This window comes from Syngnathus scovelli, chromosome 20 (assembly GCF_024217435.2).
Source record: "Syngnathus scovelli strain Florida chromosome 20, RoL_Ssco_1.2, whole genome shotgun sequence".
In the NCBI taxonomy this organism is placed as follows: domain Eukaryota; kingdom Metazoa; phylum Chordata; class Actinopteri; order Syngnathiformes; family Syngnathidae; genus Syngnathus; species Syngnathus scovelli.
In genome coordinates, this window is record NC_090866.1 from 11242498 (window position 1) to 11265669 (window position 23172).

At 51.0% G+C, this 23172-nt stretch overlaps 8 protein-coding genes and 2 non-coding genes across 15 annotated transcripts in view; 2 read left to right on the forward strand and 8 right to left on the reverse strand.

The window, feature by feature from the left end:
• Nucleotides 1-70: 70 nt before the first annotated feature.
• Nucleotides 71-2529, reverse strand: rps12 (ribosomal protein S12). Its single transcript, XM_049757960.2, has 6 exons — nucleotides 2430-2529; nucleotides 2258-2304; nucleotides 1627-1743; nucleotides 1402-1504; nucleotides 1030-1131; nucleotides 71-157 (listed from the first exon to the last, which is right to left on the reverse strand). The coding sequence occupies exons 2-6, from the start codon at nucleotides 2269-2271 to the stop codon at nucleotides 95-97; spliced, it is 399 nt and encodes a 132-aa protein (XP_049613917.1). The 5' UTR covers nucleotides 2272-2304; nucleotides 2430-2529; the 3' UTR covers nucleotides 71-94.
• Nucleotides 1218-1300, reverse strand: LOC125990729 (small nucleolar RNA SNORD100). Its single transcript, XR_007489058.1, has one exon. It is a non-coding gene; the product is annotated as a small nucleolar RNA SNORD100 (small nucleolar RNA).
• The window catches only part of xkr6b (XK, Kell blood group complex subunit-related family, member 6b), a 39089-nt gene continuing 17318 nt past the window's right edge, over nucleotides 1402-23172 (reverse strand). The window contains exons 4-6 of the transcript XR_011085971.1: nucleotides 2258-2304; nucleotides 1627-1743; nucleotides 1402-1504 (exon numbers count right to left, since the gene is read on the reverse strand). The gene's annotated coding sequence lies outside the window, so the exon portion shown is untranslated. The remainder of the gene's footprint in view (nucleotides 1505-1626; nucleotides 1744-2257; nucleotides 2305-23172) is intronic.
• Nucleotides 1817-1888, reverse strand: LOC125990726 (small nucleolar RNA SNORD101). Its single transcript, XR_007489055.1, has one exon. It is a non-coding gene; the product is annotated as a small nucleolar RNA SNORD101 (small nucleolar RNA).
• Nucleotides 2976-3623, reverse strand: zgc:153284 (uncharacterized protein LOC751696 homolog). The gene is made up of 3 exons (XM_049757963.1): nucleotides 3456-3623; nucleotides 3223-3390; nucleotides 2976-3147 (listed from the first exon to the last, which is right to left on the reverse strand). The coding sequence occupies exons 1-3, from the start codon at nucleotides 3498-3500 to the stop codon at nucleotides 3085-3087; spliced, it is 276 nt and encodes a 91-aa protein (XP_049613920.1). The 5' UTR covers nucleotides 3501-3623; the 3' UTR covers nucleotides 2976-3084.
• Nucleotides 3453-9235, reverse strand: LOC125990595 (scavenger receptor cysteine-rich type 1 protein M130). Its single transcript, XM_049757941.2, has 16 exons — nucleotides 8957-9235; nucleotides 8814-8834; nucleotides 8401-8727; nucleotides 8048-8338; nucleotides 7663-7980; nucleotides 7317-7601; nucleotides 6926-7243; nucleotides 6563-6856; nucleotides 6171-6479; nucleotides 5803-6117; nucleotides 5423-5731; nucleotides 4968-5261; nucleotides 4556-4891; nucleotides 4370-4477; nucleotides 4215-4284; nucleotides 3453-4144 (listed from the first exon to the last, which is right to left on the reverse strand). Exons 1-16 carry the CDS (start codon nucleotides 8997-8999, stop codon nucleotides 3982-3984), a joined length of 3801 nt encoding a protein of 1266 aa, XP_049613898.1. The 5' UTR covers nucleotides 9000-9235; the 3' UTR covers nucleotides 3453-3981.
• sh3bgrl2 (SH3 domain binding glutamate-rich protein like 2) lies at nucleotides 9581-12030 on the reverse strand. 2 transcript variants are annotated; one of them, XM_049757962.2, is made up of 4 exons: nucleotides 11832-12030; nucleotides 10393-10578; nucleotides 10092-10172; nucleotides 9581-9930 (listed from the first exon to the last, which is right to left on the reverse strand). In XM_049757962.2, the coding sequence occupies exons 1-4, from the start codon at nucleotides 11877-11879 to the stop codon at nucleotides 9922-9924; spliced, it is 324 nt and encodes a 107-aa protein (XP_049613919.1). In that variant the 5' UTR covers nucleotides 11880-12030; the 3' UTR covers nucleotides 9581-9921. The 2 variants fall into 2 exon arrangements, with proteins under 2 accessions (XP_049613919.1, XP_049613918.1); XM_049757961.2 differs by having other exon boundaries at nucleotides 9581-9933; nucleotides 11832-12029.
• On the forward strand, nucleotides 12483-16465 carry lca5 (lebercilin LCA5). Of its 2 annotated transcripts, none has more exons than XM_049757965.2 (8): nucleotides 12483-12856; nucleotides 13630-13972; nucleotides 14039-14256; nucleotides 14324-14629; nucleotides 14694-14831; nucleotides 14912-15160; nucleotides 15241-15400; nucleotides 15481-16465. In XM_049757965.2, the coding sequence occupies exons 2-8, from the start codon at nucleotides 13630-13632 to the stop codon at nucleotides 16143-16145; spliced, it is 2079 nt and encodes a 692-aa protein (XP_049613922.1). In that variant the 5' UTR covers nucleotides 12483-12856; the 3' UTR covers nucleotides 16146-16465. The 2 variants fall into 2 exon arrangements, with proteins under 2 accessions (XP_049613922.1, XP_049613921.1); XM_049757964.2 differs by having other exon boundaries at nucleotides 12487-12856; nucleotides 15469-16465.
• Nucleotides 16807-18961, forward strand: fam167ab (family with sequence similarity 167 member Ab). 3 transcript variants are annotated; one of them, XM_049757975.2, is made up of 4 exons: nucleotides 16807-16975; nucleotides 17771-18096; nucleotides 18169-18470; nucleotides 18803-18961. In XM_049757975.2, the coding sequence occupies exons 2-3, from the start codon at nucleotides 17785-17787 to the stop codon at nucleotides 18430-18432; spliced, it is 576 nt and encodes a 191-aa protein (XP_049613932.1). In that variant the 5' UTR covers nucleotides 16807-16975; nucleotides 17771-17784; the 3' UTR covers nucleotides 18433-18470; nucleotides 18803-18961. The 3 variants fall into 3 exon arrangements, with proteins under 3 accessions (XP_049613932.1, XP_049613931.1, XP_068505320.1); XM_049757974.2 differs by lacking the exon at nucleotides 18803-18961 and having other exon boundaries at nucleotides 16808-16975; nucleotides 18169-18532; XM_068649219.1 differs by lacking the exons at nucleotides 16807-16975; nucleotides 18803-18961 and having other exon boundaries at nucleotides 17094-18096; nucleotides 18169-18532.
• ccm2 (CCM2 scaffold protein) lies at nucleotides 19021-23147 on the reverse strand. Of its 2 annotated transcripts, none has more exons than XM_049757969.2 (10): nucleotides 22769-23147; nucleotides 21513-21689; nucleotides 21348-21431; nucleotides 21078-21261; nucleotides 20877-21013; nucleotides 20636-20771; nucleotides 20439-20496; nucleotides 20218-20353; nucleotides 20010-20148; nucleotides 19021-19903 (listed from the first exon to the last, which is right to left on the reverse strand). In XM_049757969.2, the coding sequence occupies exons 1-10, from the start codon at nucleotides 22796-22798 to the stop codon at nucleotides 19596-19598; spliced, it is 1389 nt and encodes a 462-aa protein (XP_049613926.1). In that variant the 5' UTR covers nucleotides 22799-23147; the 3' UTR covers nucleotides 19021-19595. The 2 variants fall into 2 exon arrangements, with proteins under 2 accessions (XP_049613926.1, XP_049613927.1); XM_049757970.2 differs by lacking the exon at nucleotides 22769-23147 and adding an exon at nucleotides 21791-22705.

Consider the following 23172-nt stretch of genomic DNA (forward strand, 5'->3'; position numbering starts at 1 on the left):
CTTGCTAACACAGTAGCTGCGCTAAATGTTGTAACGGAGCAGTCTGAAACAATACACGAGACGAGCGTCATCAGTTCCAACATTTTATTGTCTCTCATTTCTTGGCATTGAAGTATTCCTCAATGACATCCTTGGCTTGCGACTCCTTGCCATAGTCCTGTTGCAGGAAAGTAACATCAAAATAAAAAGATTTATAAAAAAAAAAAAAAAAAAAAAAAAAATGAACACAGGAATTCAGAAGTACCAGCAAAATAACAAATCAAATCTTGATCCAAGAGTGCTGCAGGGCTCTTTAATGTCACCAGCGCACCAAATCCGGATGAGTGATGGAAGGATGGATGGATGGATTAAATCGATGCCTTTGTTCGCAGTTTCTGACCGAATGTCGCCATTTTTAGGGACCGCCGTCACCACGGGCAAGGCGACGGGGCTCGTACCTTGGCGTTCCTTTAGCCAGTTTTAATAACAGCTGTGTGGCGCAGACAGGCCACAGCACCTGGACTTGCTTGGCAGGCAAAGTTGGGCGCAACGACGTGACACGAGTTGTGAACTAGTGCGGAAAAGGCCGGGCAAAACAATTCCTCGCTCTTCGGCTGGATGGCAGAAGGTTCAATCCACCCACTCGTTGCCGTTCAGACAACAGAATCGGAGTTACATCTTGTGTACGTTACAAGTCTAAGTCTTTGTTCTCCTCTTTTCAGACAATGTGATGACAACATTTTGCAGTTACCTTACTAGTTTGGGCGTTCTCTGAGGAAGGCGACAGAGCACGGCCTAACTAGTCAGGTAAATGAAAAACGCATCGTCTTAAAAAAGGCAAGAAAACCACTTTTGCCGCCCCAAATTACATTTAACGAGATAATAGCTACACGTTTGTTCGTGGATTAAATGCATACTTTGTCAAAATTATTTTTTAAAGCTACTTTGGATACATTGAATAAAAAAAAAATCAGGTTCTAAGAGCCCCCACGCCCATTTTAAACAAAAGTTTTAAAGGTTATAAAATGGAGGGTTACTCGTGGTCATTACCTTGACAACCACGCAGCTGCAGCCCACCACCTTGCGGGGTTTGCCCTCCCGGTCAATCTTGCACAGACCGACCCACTCGCCAAGCTTCTTGTTGTCGTCGACCTGAGCGAGAAAGTGCGCACGTTGTTAGCCGCGTGTGGTCCAACCAAAGCCAGCAAAAAAATGGCGAAGAAGCGGAGACACTTGGCTAGATCTCAGTCACAAATTGGGTAACAGTGGCATTATCGTCACAGCTTTCAGTAGAGGGAGCCAAATTATCATCAGCGATGCAGCCAAGGTGTCCAAAAGAATCACAATATATACATATATGTATTTTTTTTTTAAATCAATCCCACAAATGAGTTGATGTCAGGGCGAGAGAAGCGAGCTCACCTTAATCAGGTTGATCTGATGCTCGGCGCAGAGGGCCTCCACCAGCTTGACGTACATGGGCTCGTCGCAGTTGGCGGCCAGGACGCACAGATGGGCCTGGCGCCTGAAATGCAAGAGTGCAAGCATTAAAGCCAGGAAAGGAAAATGAAAAGTGTCACAGACAGCTCAACAGCTGACTCTGCAATTTTTCTCCTCATTCAATTCAATTTCTGACGGCGCACATACTTGTCCAGGGCTTTGGCCGCCTCACGGATACCGCGGGCAAGGCCGTCATTGATGAGTGCGGTCTTGAGCACTTCGGGGAGAGCCGTGTTGACATCCATCACACCTCCGGCGGCAACGCTGTCATGGATGAGAGGCACAATGTCAAGCAAAGCAGAAAACAGCCAATGGGAAATTCAGCAATGCGCTTCCAGCTTGTCAGAAGAGAGATGTCACTCATTGGAGAGTGAAGGGAAATCCGGTATAACTAAATCATCATTCAAGCTTGTGGAAGCTCACATCAAGAGGAATATGATGTATTTGATATTTGTGTTTATTTAAGTGTCTAATGCTTTCACGTGGAACGTATTGTCCGAGTACAACGGGGGTTGCAATTATATTTGCATCCATAACCCAGCATAAAAAGGAATTAAGTGGTAATCAAACCCGACCCCCCTTTGAACTTAGTAATGCCGTGTATTCGAATTACGTATGTGACACTCGCGAGCAACCTCAAAATTAGAAAATATTAGTAGGAACCCGTTGAAACTCTTACCAAATATCGAGTAAAATTAGTACGATGACTATAGAAACACATATTGCAATTGGACTGTATCAGTTGGTGCATTCCACATGAGCGCGAAGCTAAACTCACCCTTCCTCGGCCATTGTTGGAAAGGGATGGATGACGAACGTAAATTTCTGCAATAAAGGACAGACAACACAGCGTAGTTATTTTCCATCGCTGATTAATGGTTTTGAGGATATTATAAAGCAGGATGGTGGATTTATTCAACGGATTGGGTTCCGAAGGTGAGTAAACGCACCGTTTTCTACTCTGGGGTAGCGGGTGAAGAGGACGTCATAAGTCCGCGACGCGCTTTTAATACCGCTGGAAGGCCCCCTCTGATCACGGCGTCCAAGGACTGCCTGTTTATATTCATTCAAACTTTGATTATTTGTACAGTAAATGTTTATTTATTCTGGACATCTATACACACATAAACACATACAGGCTGAAACAATTTATAATCACCTGCCTCTGCTGCAAGTAGATTAAATGCATTCTGAACCCTCCCCTCCCAAAAAAAGAACTTTGAAGATTGCTTTGAGTTATGCAGGTGAGCTGGAATTTAGAAGAATAAAACTATTCACATCACCAACAAGGCCATGCGCCTTAAAAGCTCACAAAATTAAATGTGACTTAAGTGCTGCTCAAATATTAAAATAAAAATAAGAATTTTTGTTTTCTATATAGTTGAAGGGATGTCTTCAGTTTAATATAAACATGACACCAACGTTAATATTATATTCTAAACAAACAAGTGGGGACTACCTGTAAATCAAAATATGGATGAAGCAAACAGCGATGATTACTTTTCATTTTTCTTTATTGATTTGTGTCATGAAGGAGCCAAATTGAACATCTGACACAACAAAGACATAAGTATAGAATTCAACACATAATGGTGGAGTCTCCTCTCAGAGTTTGAGAAAAGCTTCCAGTGCTTCACTCTCAACTGCCGCTTCGAATGCCGAGAAGTCCTGAATGGCAAAAGTGGAAAAAGATCTTCACGTTCCTACACAGGAGTGCAGGAGAAAACCAAAACAAGAACTTACCCCGCAGTACGCGTTCCCGTTGCTTATTTGCGGGGGCAGTGCAGTCGGGTTCCCAGCAATTGACCTCATTGATGCTTTGGCTTCGTCACTCGCCGTAATGTCCACCATCTCATAGGGGATCCTCTTCCCATCGAGGACCGAGAATATTCTCTGTTGGGCTGTCTTTATCTGGAGGAAAACAACATTGAAACAAATGTACAGACAAAGTGCGGAAAAGGGATTAAGACAAGTACCTCAAGGTTGCCGCTCACACTGGCGTAAAACACTTTGACAGACATGGCTGCAAGTTGAACGAGGAGAAAAAAAAAACAGATTTAAAGTGCAGACGTTCAGTGGCGGAATGTGTGTGTGAGTGTGAGAAAATAGACAAGGTAAGCAGGTTTGGACATGATTAACCGGGGTGTGTAGCCGCGCCCACATTGCGTGTGACTTACCTTTCCAGTTGTAGCTGCTTGACTAAAACAAAGATGCGCTTCACTGTAGGAAATACTTTTATTGTTTGGGGGAATTTAAAAACACTGCTCATAAAAATCCCAGCATTATAAAATGGGGGAAATATTTAAGGTGAGGTCTTTATCCCTTCAAGGAGCAAATAGGGGGAAGAAACACGATATATACAAAAAGATTAAGTATTGAAAAAAAGGCAAAATTACATGCAAAAGCACAGGTGCCAAACTGCTAAATGGGAGTAAAATAAATGTTTTGATTCTTGTTTTTTTTTTATAGCGTTTCCTGTGACAAAATTAAAAAGGCATGCAATCACGAGGAAACGAGCGGGTCCAGCTCGTAACACATTCGCCCAGGCAGGTCCTCGGGCACCCTCTGCCGGGAGCTGTCCGAGTCCACCTCGGCGGCCTTGTCTGCCGGCGGCGGCGGCGGCGGGCCCTGCGCGCTCGCCTCGCTGCTGGCCGTGCTGCGATGCCTGAGGAGGTCAAAGACGTTGACATGTCGGCCATTCGCGGTGAACAATGCATTCTTTGCTTTTGCCCTACCTGCCCTCGAATCCTCGATGGCTCGTGTCTTTCGAGTCGGATTTCATGGCTCCGAATCGAATGGAGGGGCCTGACGGGATCAAATCAGCTCAAATTGACACCGCGGCGCCCCTTTGATGGGTTTTGATCAGCCACATGAGCGCAGGCGTGCTTACCGGCATGCTGCCTCCTTCTTCTCCAGAGCAGATAACCCACAGTGACAACTAGCAGGAGCAGCAGCAATCCGCTGACAATTCCCGGCACCACCGATGACGACGAAGCCGCTGTGGGCGACACAAGTCTGAGCCCGGCCGGCCGGCCGGCCGGGAGAAAAGCGCCACGACCCGTTCGGAGGGGCTTACCCACGACGTTGATATAAAGCGAGGTGGAGGGAGTGGACCAAAAAGCATTGGAGGAGAAGTTGACGGCGTAGAGGCAGACGTAAGCTCCTCGGTCCTTTTCCTCAATGTCGGGGAATTCAAACACGGCCACGTAGAAAAGGGTGTGTCCGAAAGCCGCCTTGGCGCTGGTGACGTTGGTGTCGGTGTTCTTCAGGTAGAACGTGCCGCGGGAGTACAGAGAATTCACCGAGCACGTGACGGAGAAGCTGTTGCCCCGTGTGACCGACACCTCCCGGGGACTGTAGACCACCATCACCTGGAAGGTGGTCACGGAGATTTGCGGCCTCTCCAGCTCCACTGGAAAGAATCGCAGAGACGGACGCCGGCGTCAAAGTCGCCAGCGTCGGCCAGATGGACAAGTAGACGCCGGCACCTTTGACGTCGAGCTCCACGGGATCTCCTTGAGGGTAGTAGATGATGTTAGCAGGCACTTTCTTTTGATACTCGCAGAAGTAGGAGCCCCGGTGAGTGAAGTTGACTTTGAACAGGCTGAAGATGGCCACCTGGTTCTCGCTATACTTTTGGACCTTGAAGGAGTCCTGTAACTTTTTCAGCAGGAAGGTGCCGCCTTCGAGCTCCGTCAGGATAGTGCAGGTGAACTCCACATTTTCACCCCAGTGAACTTGGCTGGAAGGCCTCACGGCGATGCGAGGCTTCGACAGAGCACCTGAGACGACGAGAGGGAGAGGCAACCGAGGTCAAAGGGCGTGCACCGCTGGTTCGCCATTAAAAAAAAACATCTGTGGACTGAGTAGGGAGCTTCGTGCAACGCCACTCAACTATGACAAGATAGATGCACGCAATATAGTCATTTTCAAGGCTTCTTACCCAAACAGATGACTCCGGCGTCCTCAGAGTGGCCACAGTTGTTCTCGCCAAACCCGAGGTGATTGCAGTGCGTGATGGCGAGCTCCTGGCCTTCGCACACCACGTCGTCCAGCCAGATGGGGCCGCTGCCTCGGCCAAAATGCGCATTGGAGGGCGCCGACACGGCGTGGCCGCAGCCTAATTGTCGGCACACCACGTCGGCGGCGCTCAGTTCCCAATCGTCGTCGCACACCGTCCCCCACTGGCCGGCGTGGAACACCTCCAAGCGGCCCGAACAGGTGCTCCCGCCGCCGACCAGCTGCACTTTTTCTGTGGCCGCAAACATGGAAAACTTGAAGGAGGGGGGAGGGCGGGGGGGGAACGCAAAGTGAGGACTTCACCTCCACAGGAGATGCCGACGTCATGATCGTGCTGGCACGTGGAGCGGGCGAAACCCTTAAGCGAGCACTGCTGCAGCGAGGTGCTATTGGCGAAACAGCCGTCGCTGGCCTCCATCACGGGTCCGCTGCCTTGGCCGTAGTGGGCGCCGCTGTGGACGCTGACGACGCGGCCGCACTCCAGACGATCGCACACCACGTCGGCCATGGCCAGGTCCCAGTGGGTGTCGCACAGCGAGTACCAGGCGCCGGCGTGCTGGACCTCCACTCTCCCCGTGCACTCCCTCTCGCTGTTCACCAAGCGCACCTCCAAGCTCTCTGCGGGAAGCAAAATGAGCGGAGATGTCTCCAAACTTTGCTTTTTCTCCCACCTGAGCAGATGACGCCGGCGAGCGACGTGGTGTTGCACGATCCGTCCAGCAAGGAGCTTTGCGGGCACTGCGCCAACGTGGACTCCGTGCCGCTGCACTCCATCTGCATCATCCAGACGTGTCCCGAGCCGTGGCCGTACTGGGTGGCCGTGGTGATGTTGAGGGCTTTGCCGCAGTCCAGCTGCTTGCACACCACTTGGGCGTCGCTGCTGTCCCACGTTTCGCCGCACACGTCCCCCCAGCGGCCTTGGTCGTAGAACTCCACCCTCCCGACGCAGCGGTTGACGCCGCCGACCAAGCGCACGTTGCCTGCGGGGAGAGACGCCAACGCTACCGACGCTTGCCCTCTTCCAGAACGCACGCACGCACGCACGCAAAGCGCGTCCACCGACCTGAGCATCGGACCGACGCCTCCTGGATTTGGACGTTTCGGACGGACTCGCGCAAGGAGCACTGCTCGAGCGACTTCTCCCTGCCGCTGCAGCTGATGGTGTAGCCGCTTTGGTCCCCGCTTTGCCCGAAAGATCCGGCCGACTCGACGGGATCGCCGCAATTCATTTCCCGGCACACCACCGCCGCTTCGTGCAAGCCCCAGTGGGCGTTGAAGACGGGCCACCAGTGGCCTTGGTGGTGGACCTCCACCCGACCCGAACACTGGTCGCTTCCGTTTATCAGTCGGATGGTGGCTGCAAAGTCGTGACAGCTTACAAGATCTCCAAACAACGAAGACGCTCACGCGAGGGCACGTCGCTCACCTGAACACATCACACCGGCGTCTTCGTCGTGATCGCAGTTGTTGATGCCCAAGGGCCTATTAAACTCACAGTCCATCAAGGACGACTCGTTGCCGGCGCACGCCACGTCGTCCAGCCAGACGGAGCCCGTGCCTTTTCCGAAATAGGCGCCCGATTTGGCCGTGATGGCCGTGCCGCAGTCCATGGCCCGGCACGCCACTTGAGCGTCTCGAATGTCCCAATGGTCGTCGCACACCGTCCCCCAAGCGCTCACGTGTTGGATTTCCACTCGGCCCGAGCATCGGTCGGTGCCGTTGACGAACCGGAGCGTCGGAGGATCTGCGGACGGGACGGCGAGCGCGCACTTTGATTCCCGTTCGAAGCCATTTGACGGTTATTCTTGCTCTCTGACCTGCGCAGGAAAGCGAAAAGCCTCGGCACGCCTCGGCGCTCTCCCGGACGCTGCACTGGGAGAAGGAGGTGGCGTCTTTGCCACAGGAGCCCCGGTAGCTCCTGAGCGGGCTTTCGCCAAAGTACTCTTGGGATTTGGACGGCCCTCCGCAGTTGAGCTCCTGGCACAGCATGGCGACCTCCTTGGCGCCCAAGTCGTGATGGCACAGCTTGCCCCACTCGCCGTGGTGGAAGACCTCTAGGCGGCCCGAGCACCGGCTGCTGCTGTTGCCCAGTCGCAGCGTTTCTGCAAAAAGCCAAAATCCGCTAGTGTCCGCTTTGCCGTGCTTTTGGACGAGCGTAGCAACCTGAACATATGACGCCGGCGCCCTCTTCGGCGTTGCAGTCGTGATAGCCGAATCCTTGGTGCGGGCACTCGGACAGCGACTTCTCCTGGCCCGTGCACTCCAAATCGTCCAGCCAGATATCGCCCACGCTGGTACCGAAGAAGGCTCTGTCCTTGACTGCCAGCGGGGCCCCGCAGTCCATCTGGCGGCACGTCACGCTGGCCTCCGCCATGTCCCATTTGTCGTCGCACACCGGGCCCCAGCGGCCCTGGTGCAAGAGCTCCACTCGGCCCTCGCAGCGGTGGCTCCCGTTGACCAGACGAAGCACATGTTCGGTATCTAGCGGGCGCAAACAAATCTAGAATTGCAAGGCCTGAGAAGAGGGCCGGCCGGCCGGCCGACTTACAGTCGCAGGTCACGCCGGCGTCCGGGCACTGTTCGTTGACGGCTTTGTGCGAGCACCGCGAGAGGGACGTCTCGTTGCCCGAGCAGGCGCTTTTCACCGCCGACGTTTCCCGAGATTGGCCGTAATGCGGCTTTTTGCCGGACGTCCGAGGCTTCCCGCAGTTGATCTCCCGGCAGAGCACCTTGGCTTCGGGGAGGCCCAGCTCAGCGCAAACTTTGCTCCAGCGGCCGTCGGAAAAGACCTCCACTCGGCCGTTGCAGCGGTTGCTGCCGTCGCTCACCCGCACGTGCTCTGCAAAAGGCGCCGGTTCAGCTCAGCGCACGTTTGGCCCAGCCGAGGAAGATGGCTCCTACCCGAGCACACCACCGCCACGTCTCCTCCGTGAAGGCAGTCGTTCTCGCCGAAGGGCCTGTGCGGACACTTGAGGAGGGACAGCTCCTTCCCGGTGCACTGCACGTCGTCCAGCCAGATCTGCCCGGTGGCGTGGCCGTAGTTGAGCTCGGCTTTACTCACGAAAAGCGCCGAGCCGCATCCCATCTCGCGGCACACCACGTGGGCGTTGGTGAGGTTCCAGAAGTCGGCGCACACCGTGCCCCAGGTGCCGCTGTGGAAGACCTCCACGCGGCCCGAGCAACTGGTCGAGGTCAGACCCGCCAACCTCACCGTGCCGCTGGCGCATACTGCATGGGAATATTTGATTGATTGCAATAGTTTCCTGTTTTGTGGCCCAACATGATCAACTTTTGTGTTTCAGGCCAATACTCACCTGTACAGATGAACAAAATACCTGAGGTAGAAACAAAACGGAGCTCAAACACTTTAGAGACATCCAATATTTCAACACCAGATAGATTTACCGAGAGCTGATTTGATTCTTAGCAAATGAAATGTTAAAAAGTAGAAACTTACCAATTGCCAGACACAGACGTAGTTTGTCACAAATGGACCTCATAATGTCTATTCGATGTCGAAGAAATGGTCAGGCCACCCACCGCTCAAAAACTTCCAAATCAAAGTGTGCATGGACTCGGACCGCAAAAAGCGTGTTGACATTTGGATCAATCATTAAAGGCGGACCGTGACAGGGGATGCTTTGACCCAAAATCTGCGCTGGGAGAGCGAGAACCCCCACTTTTGTAGTTTTTCCAGGTATACCTTTTTTTTTTTTCTTACAAAGTTATGGCGTAATTTCCATTCGATGACTCTCCTTTTTTTCTTTCAAACTTCAAAACTTCACATCAAACTACACTCTCAGTGTTTCAAATGCAAGATATGAATATTTACTCCGCTATTGATTTGCGGGTAAATCATTGCATAGGCCCGTTTTGATGGGAAATGACGCGCGCGGTACAAGAGGGCGCACATGCGTCAAAGCGCAAGCGAGTTGTCGTGCTGATTTTCCCTTGAAATGCTGCCAATTGATGTTGTTTGAAAAAAAAAAGTCAACGGAATTGACCGTGACAAACATCTGTCCATTTTCCATATAGCAGGAAAATTCACTTGCGCTTGGCCCGACAATTAAAATCTACGTACTGCAGAAAATTCATCAACTTTATTTTGCAATGTGACAATTTGACATCACTCTCGACAAATATCGTAAAAATCACAATAATGTACATTTAACACGATGGCACAGCACATGGAAAATATCGAAAATGGACGATTCAAACGCACGCTAGTGGCCACATCATTAGGTAGGTCCACCTCATGGAAACGGGTGCAGTGTGCATGGCTGGGTCACCAAAAGTGGCATGATTGTCGTCTCTCCCTTTTCTGGAGGGGGGTCTTGATCAACATGTACAAGAACCTTTTGAAGGAGTCCCGTGCACGTATGGCATCCACACGGCCGGGAGGAGTTTTCACCTTTGTGCCTTCTAAGACCCCTGCTGTACAAAAACAAAACCCGAGTTGTTTCGTCATTTGTCTCATCCGTCTTTTAATACATGAGATCTAAATGGCTTCAGTGATGTGGCCTGTCCTTAGAACTACAAAAAATTAAGGTAGTGCAAAAAAAAAGGAGGAAGAAAGGTCATAAATCGCTTACCTGGTCAGAATCTTGAGCAGCGACGCCCAGGAAGGCAAAGACGCTGTTATTTTCTTTCGAGCGGAAAAAGTCCTCATAGTCCTGCCGGGATGGAAAAGGTGAGTCGGCGCTGGACCGAGCCCTTCCAGCCAGCATCCCGGAAGCAATTGGACGAGCACGTCGCCATGGATTACCCCCGCAGGCAAGAGTGACACCGCGTAATCCTCGCCGGGATTATGGCGGGATTACAGAGGTGCATGGCGTGCATTTGGATGGATGACTGAGCCGAAACTCACAATAGCAGCCTGCGACCTGCACCTACCCCACAGTAGCGATCGCCGCTGAAGATCTGCGGGGGCAGCGGGTTGCCTCCGTGCGGCCGCTTGTCGCAAGGGATGTGGCGGTACATCCACAGCCGCTGCTCCTCCAGCATGGCGATGTCCACTTGCTGGAACTCGATTCCGTTGGCCTCCAGGAAACCCACCACCGCCTGCTGTTGCTTTTTAACCTGACGTCGGCGAAAGCGCCGCCTCGTTACAATTCAAACTTTGCTTTTTAAATGTATTTCCCATACTTGACCCAAATGTTTTTTAAAAAGTGAAAATACATATGTATTCCACTGATTATTGATTATTATGATGGCCACTAAAGTAATAATATATTGATCATTTTAGCCTGGATTAATTGTTCTCATGCATTAATTAAATACCAAATAATTCAACTTGAATAGAGGTAAAAAAAAATCCAATCAAGAACACGTTAATGAGGGTATCCGGGCATGGGCATATGGGCGGCCACAATGGCACTATTGTTTTGCACGTCTGTCCTCCATTGGTACACTCGCCAACCCAAACAAATGTGAGCCGACAGTGCACACTCAATCGCAATTTGGCCAAGTGACAACAATTCCGTGTGAGAACCAGAGACTGAACCCGAGAGCGCGTGGCAATCGTGTCATCATTTTAGGGTGGCAGATTCAACACTTGTGGGCGAATTACAAAAAGTACCATGGAAATGCCTCACGCTCCATACAAGTATGCAAGAGTATATTGTTTGCACACTGAATGAAGGGATTAACTTGGATTAATCCTTTCATTACACGACGAAGGGGAACAAAACAGGACTCCTGAGGACAAACGGACCATGCAAGGAAAACAATGGTTTGACACTAAAAGTCACCGGCAAGTACGAGGCACTCTAAAATGGGCACCCCAGCCCCAAACCACGCCCACGCACTGGTTGGCCAGTCAATTTAATTAAAAAAAGAAAAAACTGCAATAATAATTTCCCCCCTTCTCAATCTTCCGCATTTCTCTGCACGACATGCATGCACTCGAGCAACGACGAGGCCCTCTAAAGCAGCCACACTTTTTGACACTTTGGAATGTTTCTTTCCCTCCTTTCATTTCCAATTATAGCCGGCCACTCAGCCGCCACCACCCCAGGCCCCATCCTTTTCTTTTTCTCTCTCTCCCCTGTATCCAATCACTGCTAACTCAATTCAAAGGCATCCAAAAGCCAATTATTGCACTCACAAGCTTCTCTCTGGCATCACTGACCCAAATGGTCAACTTACTCAGGCGTACAATGGATGGACTGTACTTTCCCTTTCTGTTCTATGCATCGCTTTATATAAAGAGCATTTAACAACAGTTGTCGATGATAAAATGAACCACATTTAAAAAAAAATAAAATGATTGGATGAATGCACAAATAGTTGAAGCGTTACAAAAAAACAACATGAAATCCCCAATTACTTACTGCCAGAGATCCACTTGACGAAGCGACGTAAACCTTGACAATGACCATTTTAATTAACCATTACGGAGGAGGGAAACGAAGTTTAAACGATGATGTCGCTCAGAAGCAGCAAAAAAAGCGCTTCATTGCCTTTTATTGCAGGACAGTGCAGACGCGGTCCACTTGTGCCGACAAGCTAGCCATACTGAACATCGAGCTTCCGGTGTTTCTTTCCAAAACAAAAAGACGAGTTATTCTCTTCACGTCTTTTTGTCCACTGCTTAAATAATATATCTCCAAAAACACAAATATCATCTCCTAAGTATTAATGTAGAACAGGAATTGTGTTAAATTTACATTACAACCCAATGAAATTCGACACAACACGTGACGTTTTGATTTTGAAAATGTTAGTGGGTAATATAAACTGATTTATGATCAATTGAAGGGTTATTTTTTTTTTTGAACATGCCTGTTTATTTTTAAAGATGAAACATTTTCTCACACTTTTATGTTGGGCTTTATTGTAAAATAATGTAGTGACAGGTAACACTCCAAAAACACCAGAATGATTAACCCTTCAATGATAAACAATTAATGAAAATAAAACGATATAAGTTCTGGAATATGGGTGCATCGCCGACCGAGTCGAGCGCTTTCACGTAATGTACCGGTAATGCAAGACGAGCTGGTGACGTCACAGAAGCGGTTTCCATGCAACAGCAGGCAGCGATGGCCGTCGTTCCGGTTCTCCGTCCTCGCTCGGTCTCGATCTGCAAACTCTGCAGAGCCACTCCTGCGAGGCACACTCACAAGACGCTACTTTGCAATTTGGACAAGTAAACAAGACGAGGAGGCTACCAGTTCGCCTTCGTATCACGTTAGCCATGTTAGCTTAGCCAATAGTTTTAGCCTTTTTTTTTTTTTTTTTTGCGGCGAGTTTTCCACTATGAAACAGATCTTAGCGATAATGTCCGATTTTGTGTAAAAACCTCGAGTAGTTGTGAGCGATCCATGACCGTGAAGGTGCAAGGCGACATCTAACGGTAAGACACGCCTCACCTGTTGCACTATTTTGTTCTTCTCGCCCGCTTGGCTCTCCGTTAGCTCCTCCGATACACTTGCAATACTTTTTGGGGGGCTTTGTAAGAACACATTCATGATCGATCGTGCACCCATTGGTGCTCGAGGCCCAGTTTTGTGTGTCAGCGGGGACAACAATGCACCCGACAAGAACAGACGGCGGTCAGGGTTTTAGCCTAATCCCGGCAAAGGGGATGCCATTTCCCAATGCTTGCAACTTCACTACAAGAAATGACTCTAGGAAGGAATATTTGGACCAAGGTAGTCGCTGCGTGGCTCGTCTTGGTGATCTTGATTTTGGCTTTGTGGGCTAGCGTTGCCATAGAAACACGCCCATCAAGCTGGCTCTGTCAGAGGGGTTGTTTTGGCTGGATCTTGCTTCAAGTTACTCCGAATTGAAGTACAGGGCAGAAATGACATGAAACAAAACACATGCAAAGGTTCAACAAACATCTGTTAGCGTCATGCTAATACCTGCTTGGAATGCAAAACACCGGAAATTAGGAGAGTCACTTTCCCACACACGGTGTGGTTGCTAAGTGAGCATGTTGTGCGAGCAGGAAGTCCTCAGAGCAACCTGTCGGTGTCTGGCCTCAGTCGCTCAGTAGCAACGTCGCGGTTAATCTTTAGTGAGGTGACTATTTCGGACAACGTGAGCAAGATGTTTCAGGCAAAAGAAAAACATTTGCTTCCTCTCCTCTTCCCAAACCTGTTGTTTTGGTGACCTCAAAACAAGATGGAGTCCAAGAGCGACACGTTCGAACACGACTGGGACGACAATCGGAGCCGAGGATCCTTCAGGAGCCGGAAGAGTCGAGCCCCCTCCGGCAAAAAGCACTACAAGAGCTTCCGGGAGCGGACCCAGGATGAAAAAGCAACTTCCAAAGCGGAAATGTGCCCCTCCGATCCTGACCGAGCGTCGGACGGCGAGGGGCGCCGCAGCAAGGCCACGTCTTACTCGGACGAATACGAGTCGGAGCGCTCGCTCTCGCCGTACGAGCGGGATCAGACGCTGTCGCCGCCGCCGCTTCCGCCAACGCGTGCGAATCTCATTTCCAGCAGCTCGCCCTACAACACAGGTTTGACGCGCACGTCGGAAGTAGATCCATGTTTGAATGTTTTTACATTTGACACGTCCGCAACAGGCATGGAGAGGCGAGTCCGGGCCCGCCCGCCGCGTCCGGGCCGGAGCCGGGCGTCGCGGTCCCTCAGCAAAGAGTCCCTCCCTCCCAAAGACTTGGACCCCCTGACCAGGCAAATGCTGTCGGGCCGTCTGCTGAAAATCAACGAGTTGCGCAACGTGCACGGCGAGCTGCAGCTGCGCATCGCCGAGTTGCAGAAGGAGAATCGCATCCTCAAGCAGGTAGACTCGGCTCGAGGCCTACACGGCACCGGAGCTCGCCTGACCCCGTCGGACTCTCTGGCGGCAGCTTCATACGCGTCAGGAGAAGGCGCTGCAGAACTACACGGACGCCGAGAGCAAAATCTCCCAGATGCTGTCGTGCCACGCCAGCGAGACGCACGTGCTGCGCGAGCGGCTGCGGCGCACGCGGGAGCGCGAGCGCGCCGCCGAGCGCCGCCTGAAGGAGAAGGAGGAGCAGCTGCTGAGGAGCCACGCCACCGTGGGACGCATGAAGAAGCTGGTGGAGCAGCGCGAGCTGGGCGCCCGCGAGGAGCTCAGCTGCAAGCTGGAGCAGGAGAGGGCGCGCACGCACGAGGCCGAGCTCAAAATTAAGGTAGCGTTGCCGCCTCACCTTCTTTCACGTGACCGTCACCGCTGCCGTTTGTGCCGCCCGGTAGGAGCTGGAGAGGAACATGGAGCTGAGCAACGGCAGCCACCAGAGGCAGCTGGCTGCCGAGAGGAAGAAGACGCTCTGCGCGCAGGAAGAGATCAAGAATCTGCAAAAGGAGCTGGAGCAACTAGCAAGTAGACTCAGGGTGCCTCCAGAGAAACACGCAAATACATTCAGCCACATCCTCGCAAGCTGCTTAGTAACACCGTTGTCACCTTTTTCCAGGAAAAAGAACGAGAATTAGAGATCCGCAACATTTACGCTCACCGCCTTGGGAAAGTCTCCCCGAGGAAGGCCGCCGCCGCCGCCGACGGCGAGTCAAAGCTCAAAGCTGAGGCGGAGGCGTCATTCCACAAGGCGCACAGACAGTGCAAGGCGGTGCAGACGCGCAGCAGCAGCAGCCCCGAATTTCCCTCGCCGCCGCCGCCCGCCGAGTACAGCGATCCGGCCCCTGACGGATACCTGTCACTCAAGGTAACTTCTCGCCTAAATATGGAGCCATTCAGGATGTTGGAAATGAGTCACTTTTTTTTTCTCTGCTTTGACGTCATCAGCAGGTGGAGGTGGTGGACGGTGGACCCAAAGCAAAGCAGGAGCAGCAGAGGAAGACAAGCCACGACAGAAGAACCTCAAGGGACGAGAAGGAGACGGAGGAGGACCATCAACAGAACGCTCAGGATGTCCGTGAGGTGAAGGCCAACATGTTCACAGATGGTAAGAAGAGTCCGGCGGCTCGTACCTTGAAAAACTTGCAAGTAGATCAAGGTATGTGACTTCCACAGACTGGGTCAAAGACAAGGAGGATGACGAGGTGGGCAGCTTCTTGAGGAATCCACACAAGAGCGTCCACGTCCAGGAGGAGGCGGAGCTGTGGGGGAACCACCACCAGATGGACGCCGGCGAGGCGCGTCGTAGGAAAGACCAGCTGCTGGCCAAGATGCGAGAAATTGACCTCCAGAACAAGGACAAGCGGAAGCCCGACCACGTCGACTCGTCCGAGTCCAACGCGGCCGCCGCGGAGACGCCGTCGTCGACACCGTCGTCGGGCCGGCGGCGAAACCTTTGCTCAATCCGTTCCAACGAGGACTTGGTCTTCGGAAGCTGCGTGGACTCGTTGGGGGGGAACCCCCGGCAAAATGCTGCCAGGGACAACGGAGACCACGCTCTGGAGGCCATCGGCATCTTCAGCCTCAAGGGGACGGAGGAGAAGAGCAAGAAGTCGGTGCTCATGCAGCAGCTGTTCGGCTCACTGGCGGCGCCGTCGGGCGACGCCCGGACGGCGGAGCTGCTGGATGGCATGACGGGCAGCGGCGCCGCTCGGGGAGGTTCGCGTGCCACGGGGCGTCTCGGCTTCGGGGCGGCGCCCGCCTCCGTGAGCGCTCGGCACGTGGTGGACAGCCGGCCCGCCGTCCGCGTCATCCCCTCCTTCGACGACGACATCGAGGAGCTCGCCTTGTAGCTTGACATTCAACGTTAGCTGATGCATCACTCACGCGGAGGACTGGTTGTTTTTGTTTGAACTTGTGTCTTTTAGCAGTAGTTGCACTTGACATTTGGTTTTGTCATGAGCTGACATCCATGAACAACAATACGACGATTGATATTTCAATGATTTCTAACCATCAATTGTCTCATTTGTGTTTTGTTTGTGCTAGTAGCACTTTGATCATTTATTGCACTTGTCACACTAAACAAGGACCAAGTGTTTTTCAGTGTGTTTTGCTATTTAATGTGACATTTAGTATTTTTAGTTCCCGATTAAATATACATGCTGTCAAACATTGTGTTTGTTTTGTGAGGGCCATAACCATACATTTAAGTCGCACTCAATATCATCTAGAGAACACGTTTTTTTAAAAAAATTAGGTTCAACACAAACTTAAAACTAACATTTTATAATTGTTATTAAAACGCGATGATAACATTGGTGGAACTTTTTAAACGCTGCATTACGACGTTTTGAAACAAACGTGGCAGAAACGCCACGGTATCCTAGCAACGCACTTTTACTATCGACTTGACCCACCCAACATGGCGGACGCGCCGACGTGCCCAAGCAACGGACCAACCCACTTGAGGCGGCGACGCATCCCAGACCGGTGGGAGGGAATTAAATTAAAACGCAAGTTTTTTTTTTCCCTCTTCAAGAGGGGCTTCATCTAGTGGTCTTCACTCGTTTAGATGTTTTCAGATAAGTCAGGGCCACGAAACTGAGAAGACATTTGAACGAGGTCCGGTGAAGAGGAAGTGCATCGGATGCTTTGAGGCGCTTCACCAAAGAGTCACGTGGTAAGGACTGCCTGCCTCAGTTTACAAATATTCAATGTCATTATTTTTTTATTGTATTGAGTATTTTTACATTTACCATTAAAATGACCCCAACAAGGATAAGCAATACAGAAAGCGATGGCATGCTTGTAAAGAAATAGCTTTTATGGCAAATATGCCGAATAAGTCGTTTAGTTAAAAAATGCAATGAGCCAAAGTTTCCTAAAAGTCATTGGTGGGAGCAGTTAGCTTTTGGCAAGCCATAATAATCCCCCTGCCAGTCTTAATGCAAGCCTATCATTAGATGCAATGTGCTCAGCGCGGGTCGGGCCTGTGATGGCTTATTATGGGATAAAGGGAGCGCAAATGGCCCGGGACCACTTTTACTGATTATTATGATTACAGCATGCACATTGTTGGCTGACTTTGATGGAGCTTGCATGCCTGTTATCAAGTCAAGCAAAACATTACATTTGGTGACACAACAAAAATCCTTTTTTTCTTTTCATTGGCAACCCGTTGATGCGGAAAACACGTTAAAATTCATTCCATCTTGTTGACGATCAAATATTTAGTCTTGAAAGATTGATATGGAGCGACTGCTACATTACATTGACATCATTAAAACTACCGAGTCATGTCAATGCGGTTGCTACGGCAACAGACTGCTGAGCTGCCGTCATTTGATATGCGACAAGTCAACTGGCTTCCGCTCACTACCGTCGGAATTATTTTCACTTTCCTGTGGAACGACCTGTGGCATTTTTTCTCGTCTGGAGTTCTAAAGCACTTTAGGAACGCTTTCAAATGTTCTAGTGCGCTCTCCAAAAATGGAAGTCTCGCCGGCCAAACCCATGGCTTGCGAGGAGGAGGCGGCGGCGAGACAACGGGAAGACGACCTTTCGCCTTCGGGTGATCATCTTCTCACCCTGAAGGCCTTGACCGAGAAACTGAGACTGCAGACGAGGAGACCTTCTTACCTGGAGTGGAAAGCCAAGGCGGAACGTTTCCACGGCTCGGTTAGCGGGGAAGCGGGACGCAAAGCAGGGGACTCTGCCGTGATCCGCTGCCAGTTGCCGTCGGGGCTGCTGAAGACCTTCGAGACCGTAGACGAGGCTCTCAGCTGGCTCAGGAGAGAACTGGTGAGATGGTGTCCGAGATTATAAACGTTCTCATTCAGAACCTCCTCCCAGACTGAGGAACTTTTCTTTTAGAGCGACATGCGCCAGCAGGACCAGCATCTGGCCAGGCAGCTGGTCGGTCTGCGCGGCGACATCAGCGAGCTGCGGATCGAGCAGGCGTGCCAGCTGCACCGCCGCATGCTCAACGACGCCACCTACGGGCTGGAGGAGCGCGACGAGCTGTCCGACCTGCCCTACGAGTGCCCCGTCACGCCCGGCCTGGGCCTCTCGGCGCCCCTGCGGCTCATCGGCGTCACCAAGATGAACATCAACTCGCGTCGCTTCTCGCTGTGCTAGCCCAAGAGGATACTGGAGGGAAGAGAAGCTAACGCAAGGTTGTCTTTGAGAGCAAATAAAAACACAGTTGGAAGTGTCAGATCTGAGAGCCCATCCAAAATATTCTGTCGTATCGTTATTTAACATTTCAAGTTTGATAAGCGGCGGCTCACGAGTTGCTCTCATGAATTCGTGGCAACATTAAAGTGCTAGAACAATCCCGTGGGCGCAGACAAATGGGATTAAGGATTAACGTTACGGGAGGCCAATTAGGATGCCTTCAACGCCGCGCCGTTGATAATTCCTTTCGCTCGCTCAGCATCCAATTAAGACGCGCGCTGATGTGAAAATTCGACGCAATAACAAATGACTCATTTTTCCTTGCCATTAGAGGCCACTTGGAGTGGCTGTGGCCCACTCGCAGCCAGCCCACTGTGGAGATTAACAAATGGAAGCGTGACTGGACGGAATGCGCTCCAGTCAAGCGGACAACTTTCCCAGCTTTGATGGCATTAGCAAACGTCGCTGCGAGTCAACATTTCAGGCTTGTCCGAGCACGTGATCGATCAAAAGCGATCGCCATCGTAAAGGACGACAGCGTTCCAAAAGTCTTGCAAAACGTTGTTCTTTTTAATAAACATCTGCACAACGATGACTGACCGTGCAACACTTTCAAAGGCACAATTGGGGGTCAACGGCAGCTAAACGACCCAACACTTCATCTCGGGCTTTCCCAAATTCTTCCAGAAAAAAATGGGTAGCCTCCCCTTCATTTGATTAAAAACAAAAGTCGCCATAAGATGCACAGCAACTGCTGACCACGCACACAGTTTACAAGAAATGATCAGGCGGCCATTTTGGATTCTCTGTGCCCCAGTTAGGAGGCACCTTTGGGTGTTCAGAGAGCACAAAACGGGCAAACTTCCACAAATTGCGGTGCGGTGCACGACGAAACAGGAAAACAACAAATCGAGGGGAAAGCAATAAGGCAGCGGTAATCGAAACTGATGTGGTGACTGCATCCACTTGCGGTGTGGCTGACGGCGGTGGCAGATACTGCCCATAAGTGAGGAACAAACGTAACCAGGGCTGGACCGCACGTCAGCCTAAGTGCATTTTGATTGACGTCATACGACGACTAACCTTCAGTGTGATCGTGTGATCAATGGGTGGAGTCTACCTAGTTACAGCGCGGCGCCCTCGCCGTCCATGCTACAGCCCAGTGCCTCGATGTCATTGCTGATGTCGCTGATCATTCGGTCCCACTCGTCGCCCTCCGAGGTCTCCCCGGCCTCCTCCGGGCCCTCGTCGGAGGCGGCGCTGTCTCCGCCGCCTGCCGCCGCCGCGACGTTGCCGTCGGAGTCGGAGGCGGCCGCCCGCCGGTAGCGGCCGAAGCTGTCGGTGATGATGCCGCGGCCGTCCTTCACGCCGATGGTCTCCAAGAAGTTCTCAAAGTGCTGGCTGTCCTTCTCGGGGATGAAGGGACGCAGGCCTGGGATAGTCACGGAATGAAATTCAAAGGTGCTGTTAAAGACAGCCAAACAGTAAAATTCCTATCGTGACACACGTGTGCGTTTAGAAAAGAGAAGACGTTCTACCAAGCAGGAGGAACTTCCTGCTGTCTCCGTAGAGCTGCCGCAGGTTAATGCAGAACTCGTGGATGGAAGAGCCGTTGCGGTACTCGTGCAGCAGCCCGGCAAACTGCTGAATTTCCTGGGAGGACAGCTTTGTGCGCAGCTGGACGCCACACAAGTGTCAACGACACAATGCCAGTTAGGAAACTCTCGAGTGTCGGAGAGGGCGTACCGTGGTCATGTAATCCTGGAGCAGCTCGGCGGCCGTGGTGCTGAGCTCCCCTTCGCTCGCCGTTGTGACCTGAGGAGAGGCGGGGCCGGAAGCCGACGGGGAGCTGCCGTCGGCTTCCGGCGATGCCTGGAATGGACTTGGAGGGGGAGGAGGAAAGAAAATACGTTTTAAAGAAGCATCGACCGGAGTAGGTGAGGGAAAAGGAGAAGGTGAGCTCTTACAAAGGGCCGGCTTCGCCTTCGAAGCCTTCTTTCATGTCCACTTTGCTTGACGAGTCATCTGAGGAACCGGCGTGTTCGACAACAAAATTAGCGCTTCAGGAGTGATAGAAAAAAAAAAGATTGTGCCTACATAGAGCAGACGACGAGGCGCTCTATTTGAATTTGTAATATTTGAACATTTGCTTTCAATTACTTACCACTGTAGAGGGAAAGATGTCTTGTAGGGGTGGTGGCGCCATCAAAGATGGCTCTGTCCAAGAAGTCAATGGTGGACTCGGTGTAGACAATCTGGAAGACTTGGCTGAGCAGAAGGCACAGCTCCTCTGCAGCTGCCTGACACACAAAACAACAAGGACAAATCAATCCCTTCCCAAACATGAACGCCACGCGTGCCTAGTATTTTTTTTTTGGGTCACCCGTGGATGCTAAGCAACATACTTTATTGTCGACGGCGAGGACAAGCAGACAGCACACTTCCACCAGCACGGCGCCGCTCTCCGACAAGGAGCTGAGCGTCTGAGATTTGTTGAGATCGGGACAGGAGCTGGGACAGGGGGAGCCTCCGGATTCCTGGGCTGAGCCGCACAAGTTCAGTCATCACTTGACCTATTTTGATTGCGGCTTTCCACAACTGCGTACCCGTCTTGATGACGACGAGGTGCTGAGAGTCGTCGCGGATGTAAGAGACGGCGGCGATGTCGTGGATGGGCACCCTCAGGATGATGTCCTCGCCGTCGCGCCACACCAGCTTGACGTTGTACGCCGACAAGCTTACCACGGCGTCCTGCTCGGAGGTCAGCTGGCCCGCCAACTGATGCGACTTCTGCCGACACCAACCGTCGGCGTGCTTATGTGCTACCTTTGCGGAGGGCACCCTCACCTGACATCTGAAACGGTCACATGACTTACTCTTGCATTGTCAATGAGCTGGAGGACTTCTGTCCTGCTTGATGGGTTCAAGTATCCTGGCACCGATGTCAGCTGGCCCAAATACTTGAAAGGACACAGAACCCAGGCGTTACTTCAAACAGTGTCACTAAAGTCGAGTATGAGAGAGAAGTCCGCGCGACTCACTTTGACTTCCTTCTCGATGTAGTCATTGAGCAGTATGTCGGGGTCGATGCGGTGGTCGGGTTGCGAGAGAGAGACCGTGTGGAGTGCCCGGCGCTCCGCCGATTTCTCCAGCGCCTTCTTGTCCCGTCCTTTTTCACCCTTCAGGAAGACCCGCTTGAAGGGTGACACGATGCCAGGCTGAAGGGGAAGTTCAGACAAAAATAAAATAAAAGACTACTATTTCAAAATGTTAACCATTAAAGCCCGGGCGGATATCAGTTAGAATTTAAAGAGCCTACCTCATAGTCCATGCAAGCTGATGCTAGCAGATTAGCGCGATTGTTTCGTTGTTTACGTTCATCGCCTGTTGCCACATGCTACGCTAACTAAAAATGACACTATCTCACGTCAAGACACAACAAGAGAAAAGGGAAGCGTCAAAAGAGGAAGCGCACTGCCGCAGCATCCTGTGAGGACACCGGCGTTCAAACTTGACAGCAGACTTCGCCGAACAACTCTGGAGTTGACCGCTGAATTATTTAACAGTGTTTGGCTTCACGCGACAGGTGCATTCATATTGATTGTTTGCTGGAGAAACATGAGCTCACTGCTGTTCTATTTTAACATTTTGAAAACAGAAAAATCACATATTGTTAGTGCTACTTTTGGGCACATTTTCTATGACTATTTTTAAACGACTCTTTGCTATAAATACAATGTCAGACTGGATAGCTTATGTATAAATGCAAAATACACTCAGGATGAAACAATACGTCATTATAATATGAATATTTTAAATATACAGAAAGTCTGACGGGTCATTTTTCTAAATCACACGTCTCACTATCGCCCTCGCGTGGCGCAAACAAGAAGTGCAGGAGCAGTGACATCACTTTAATGACTTCAAACAAAACATTAAACACATTCAGTATCATATGGAAACGTGAATTTTTCCTACATTATAGATTGAAGCACTTTACATAAGAGTTGTATCGAGCTGAATCAGCATGCTCTTACTCGAGCTAAGTCAAGCTAAATATCAGCATTGCAGTACACGACCCAAGTTTTATTTAAGAGTGTACACTCAAATATAACAAAAATATAATTTATCATTATTTGGCACACATCGTGACACATCTACTGATGGTTTAACAAGACGGTTTGGCGTTAAACTCGACTGGGTCAGGGAACTCAAGCGGGTTAGCATGCTAGCCGGCCAATGGTAATTGAGTGGCTGGGCGGCTGTAAAAACAACCCCCCAAAAAGTGTCGACTTGCCTTTTTGACTTTTTTCACATCTTCCTCCATGTCTACGACGAGGTCCTCTTCTTCATGTTCTGCTTGTCGCCTCCTCCTCCACCTTCCAAGCGAGATACGACATAACCAAAACGAAGCTTTTGGGGAATACCTTCCGACGTTAGCTTAGCCTAGTAGCCTAGCATGGGTGAAGTCAGCCCAAATTTGGGGTGAAGGCCATGCGCCATTCTCAATTTTGGACACGTCCAGAAGTCCTTAGGCAGGCAGGCGCCATGCAAGCCTTCCAACCTGTATCCAAATGAGGTTATTTAGCTACACGGCTCGCCGAATGCTCAGGAAACAAAGTCGAACAAAACAATCCAAACTTTTTAACCGTGCCGCCATTTTGGGCGTCAAATGCATCCAAGCACGCACAGCAGCGCCCC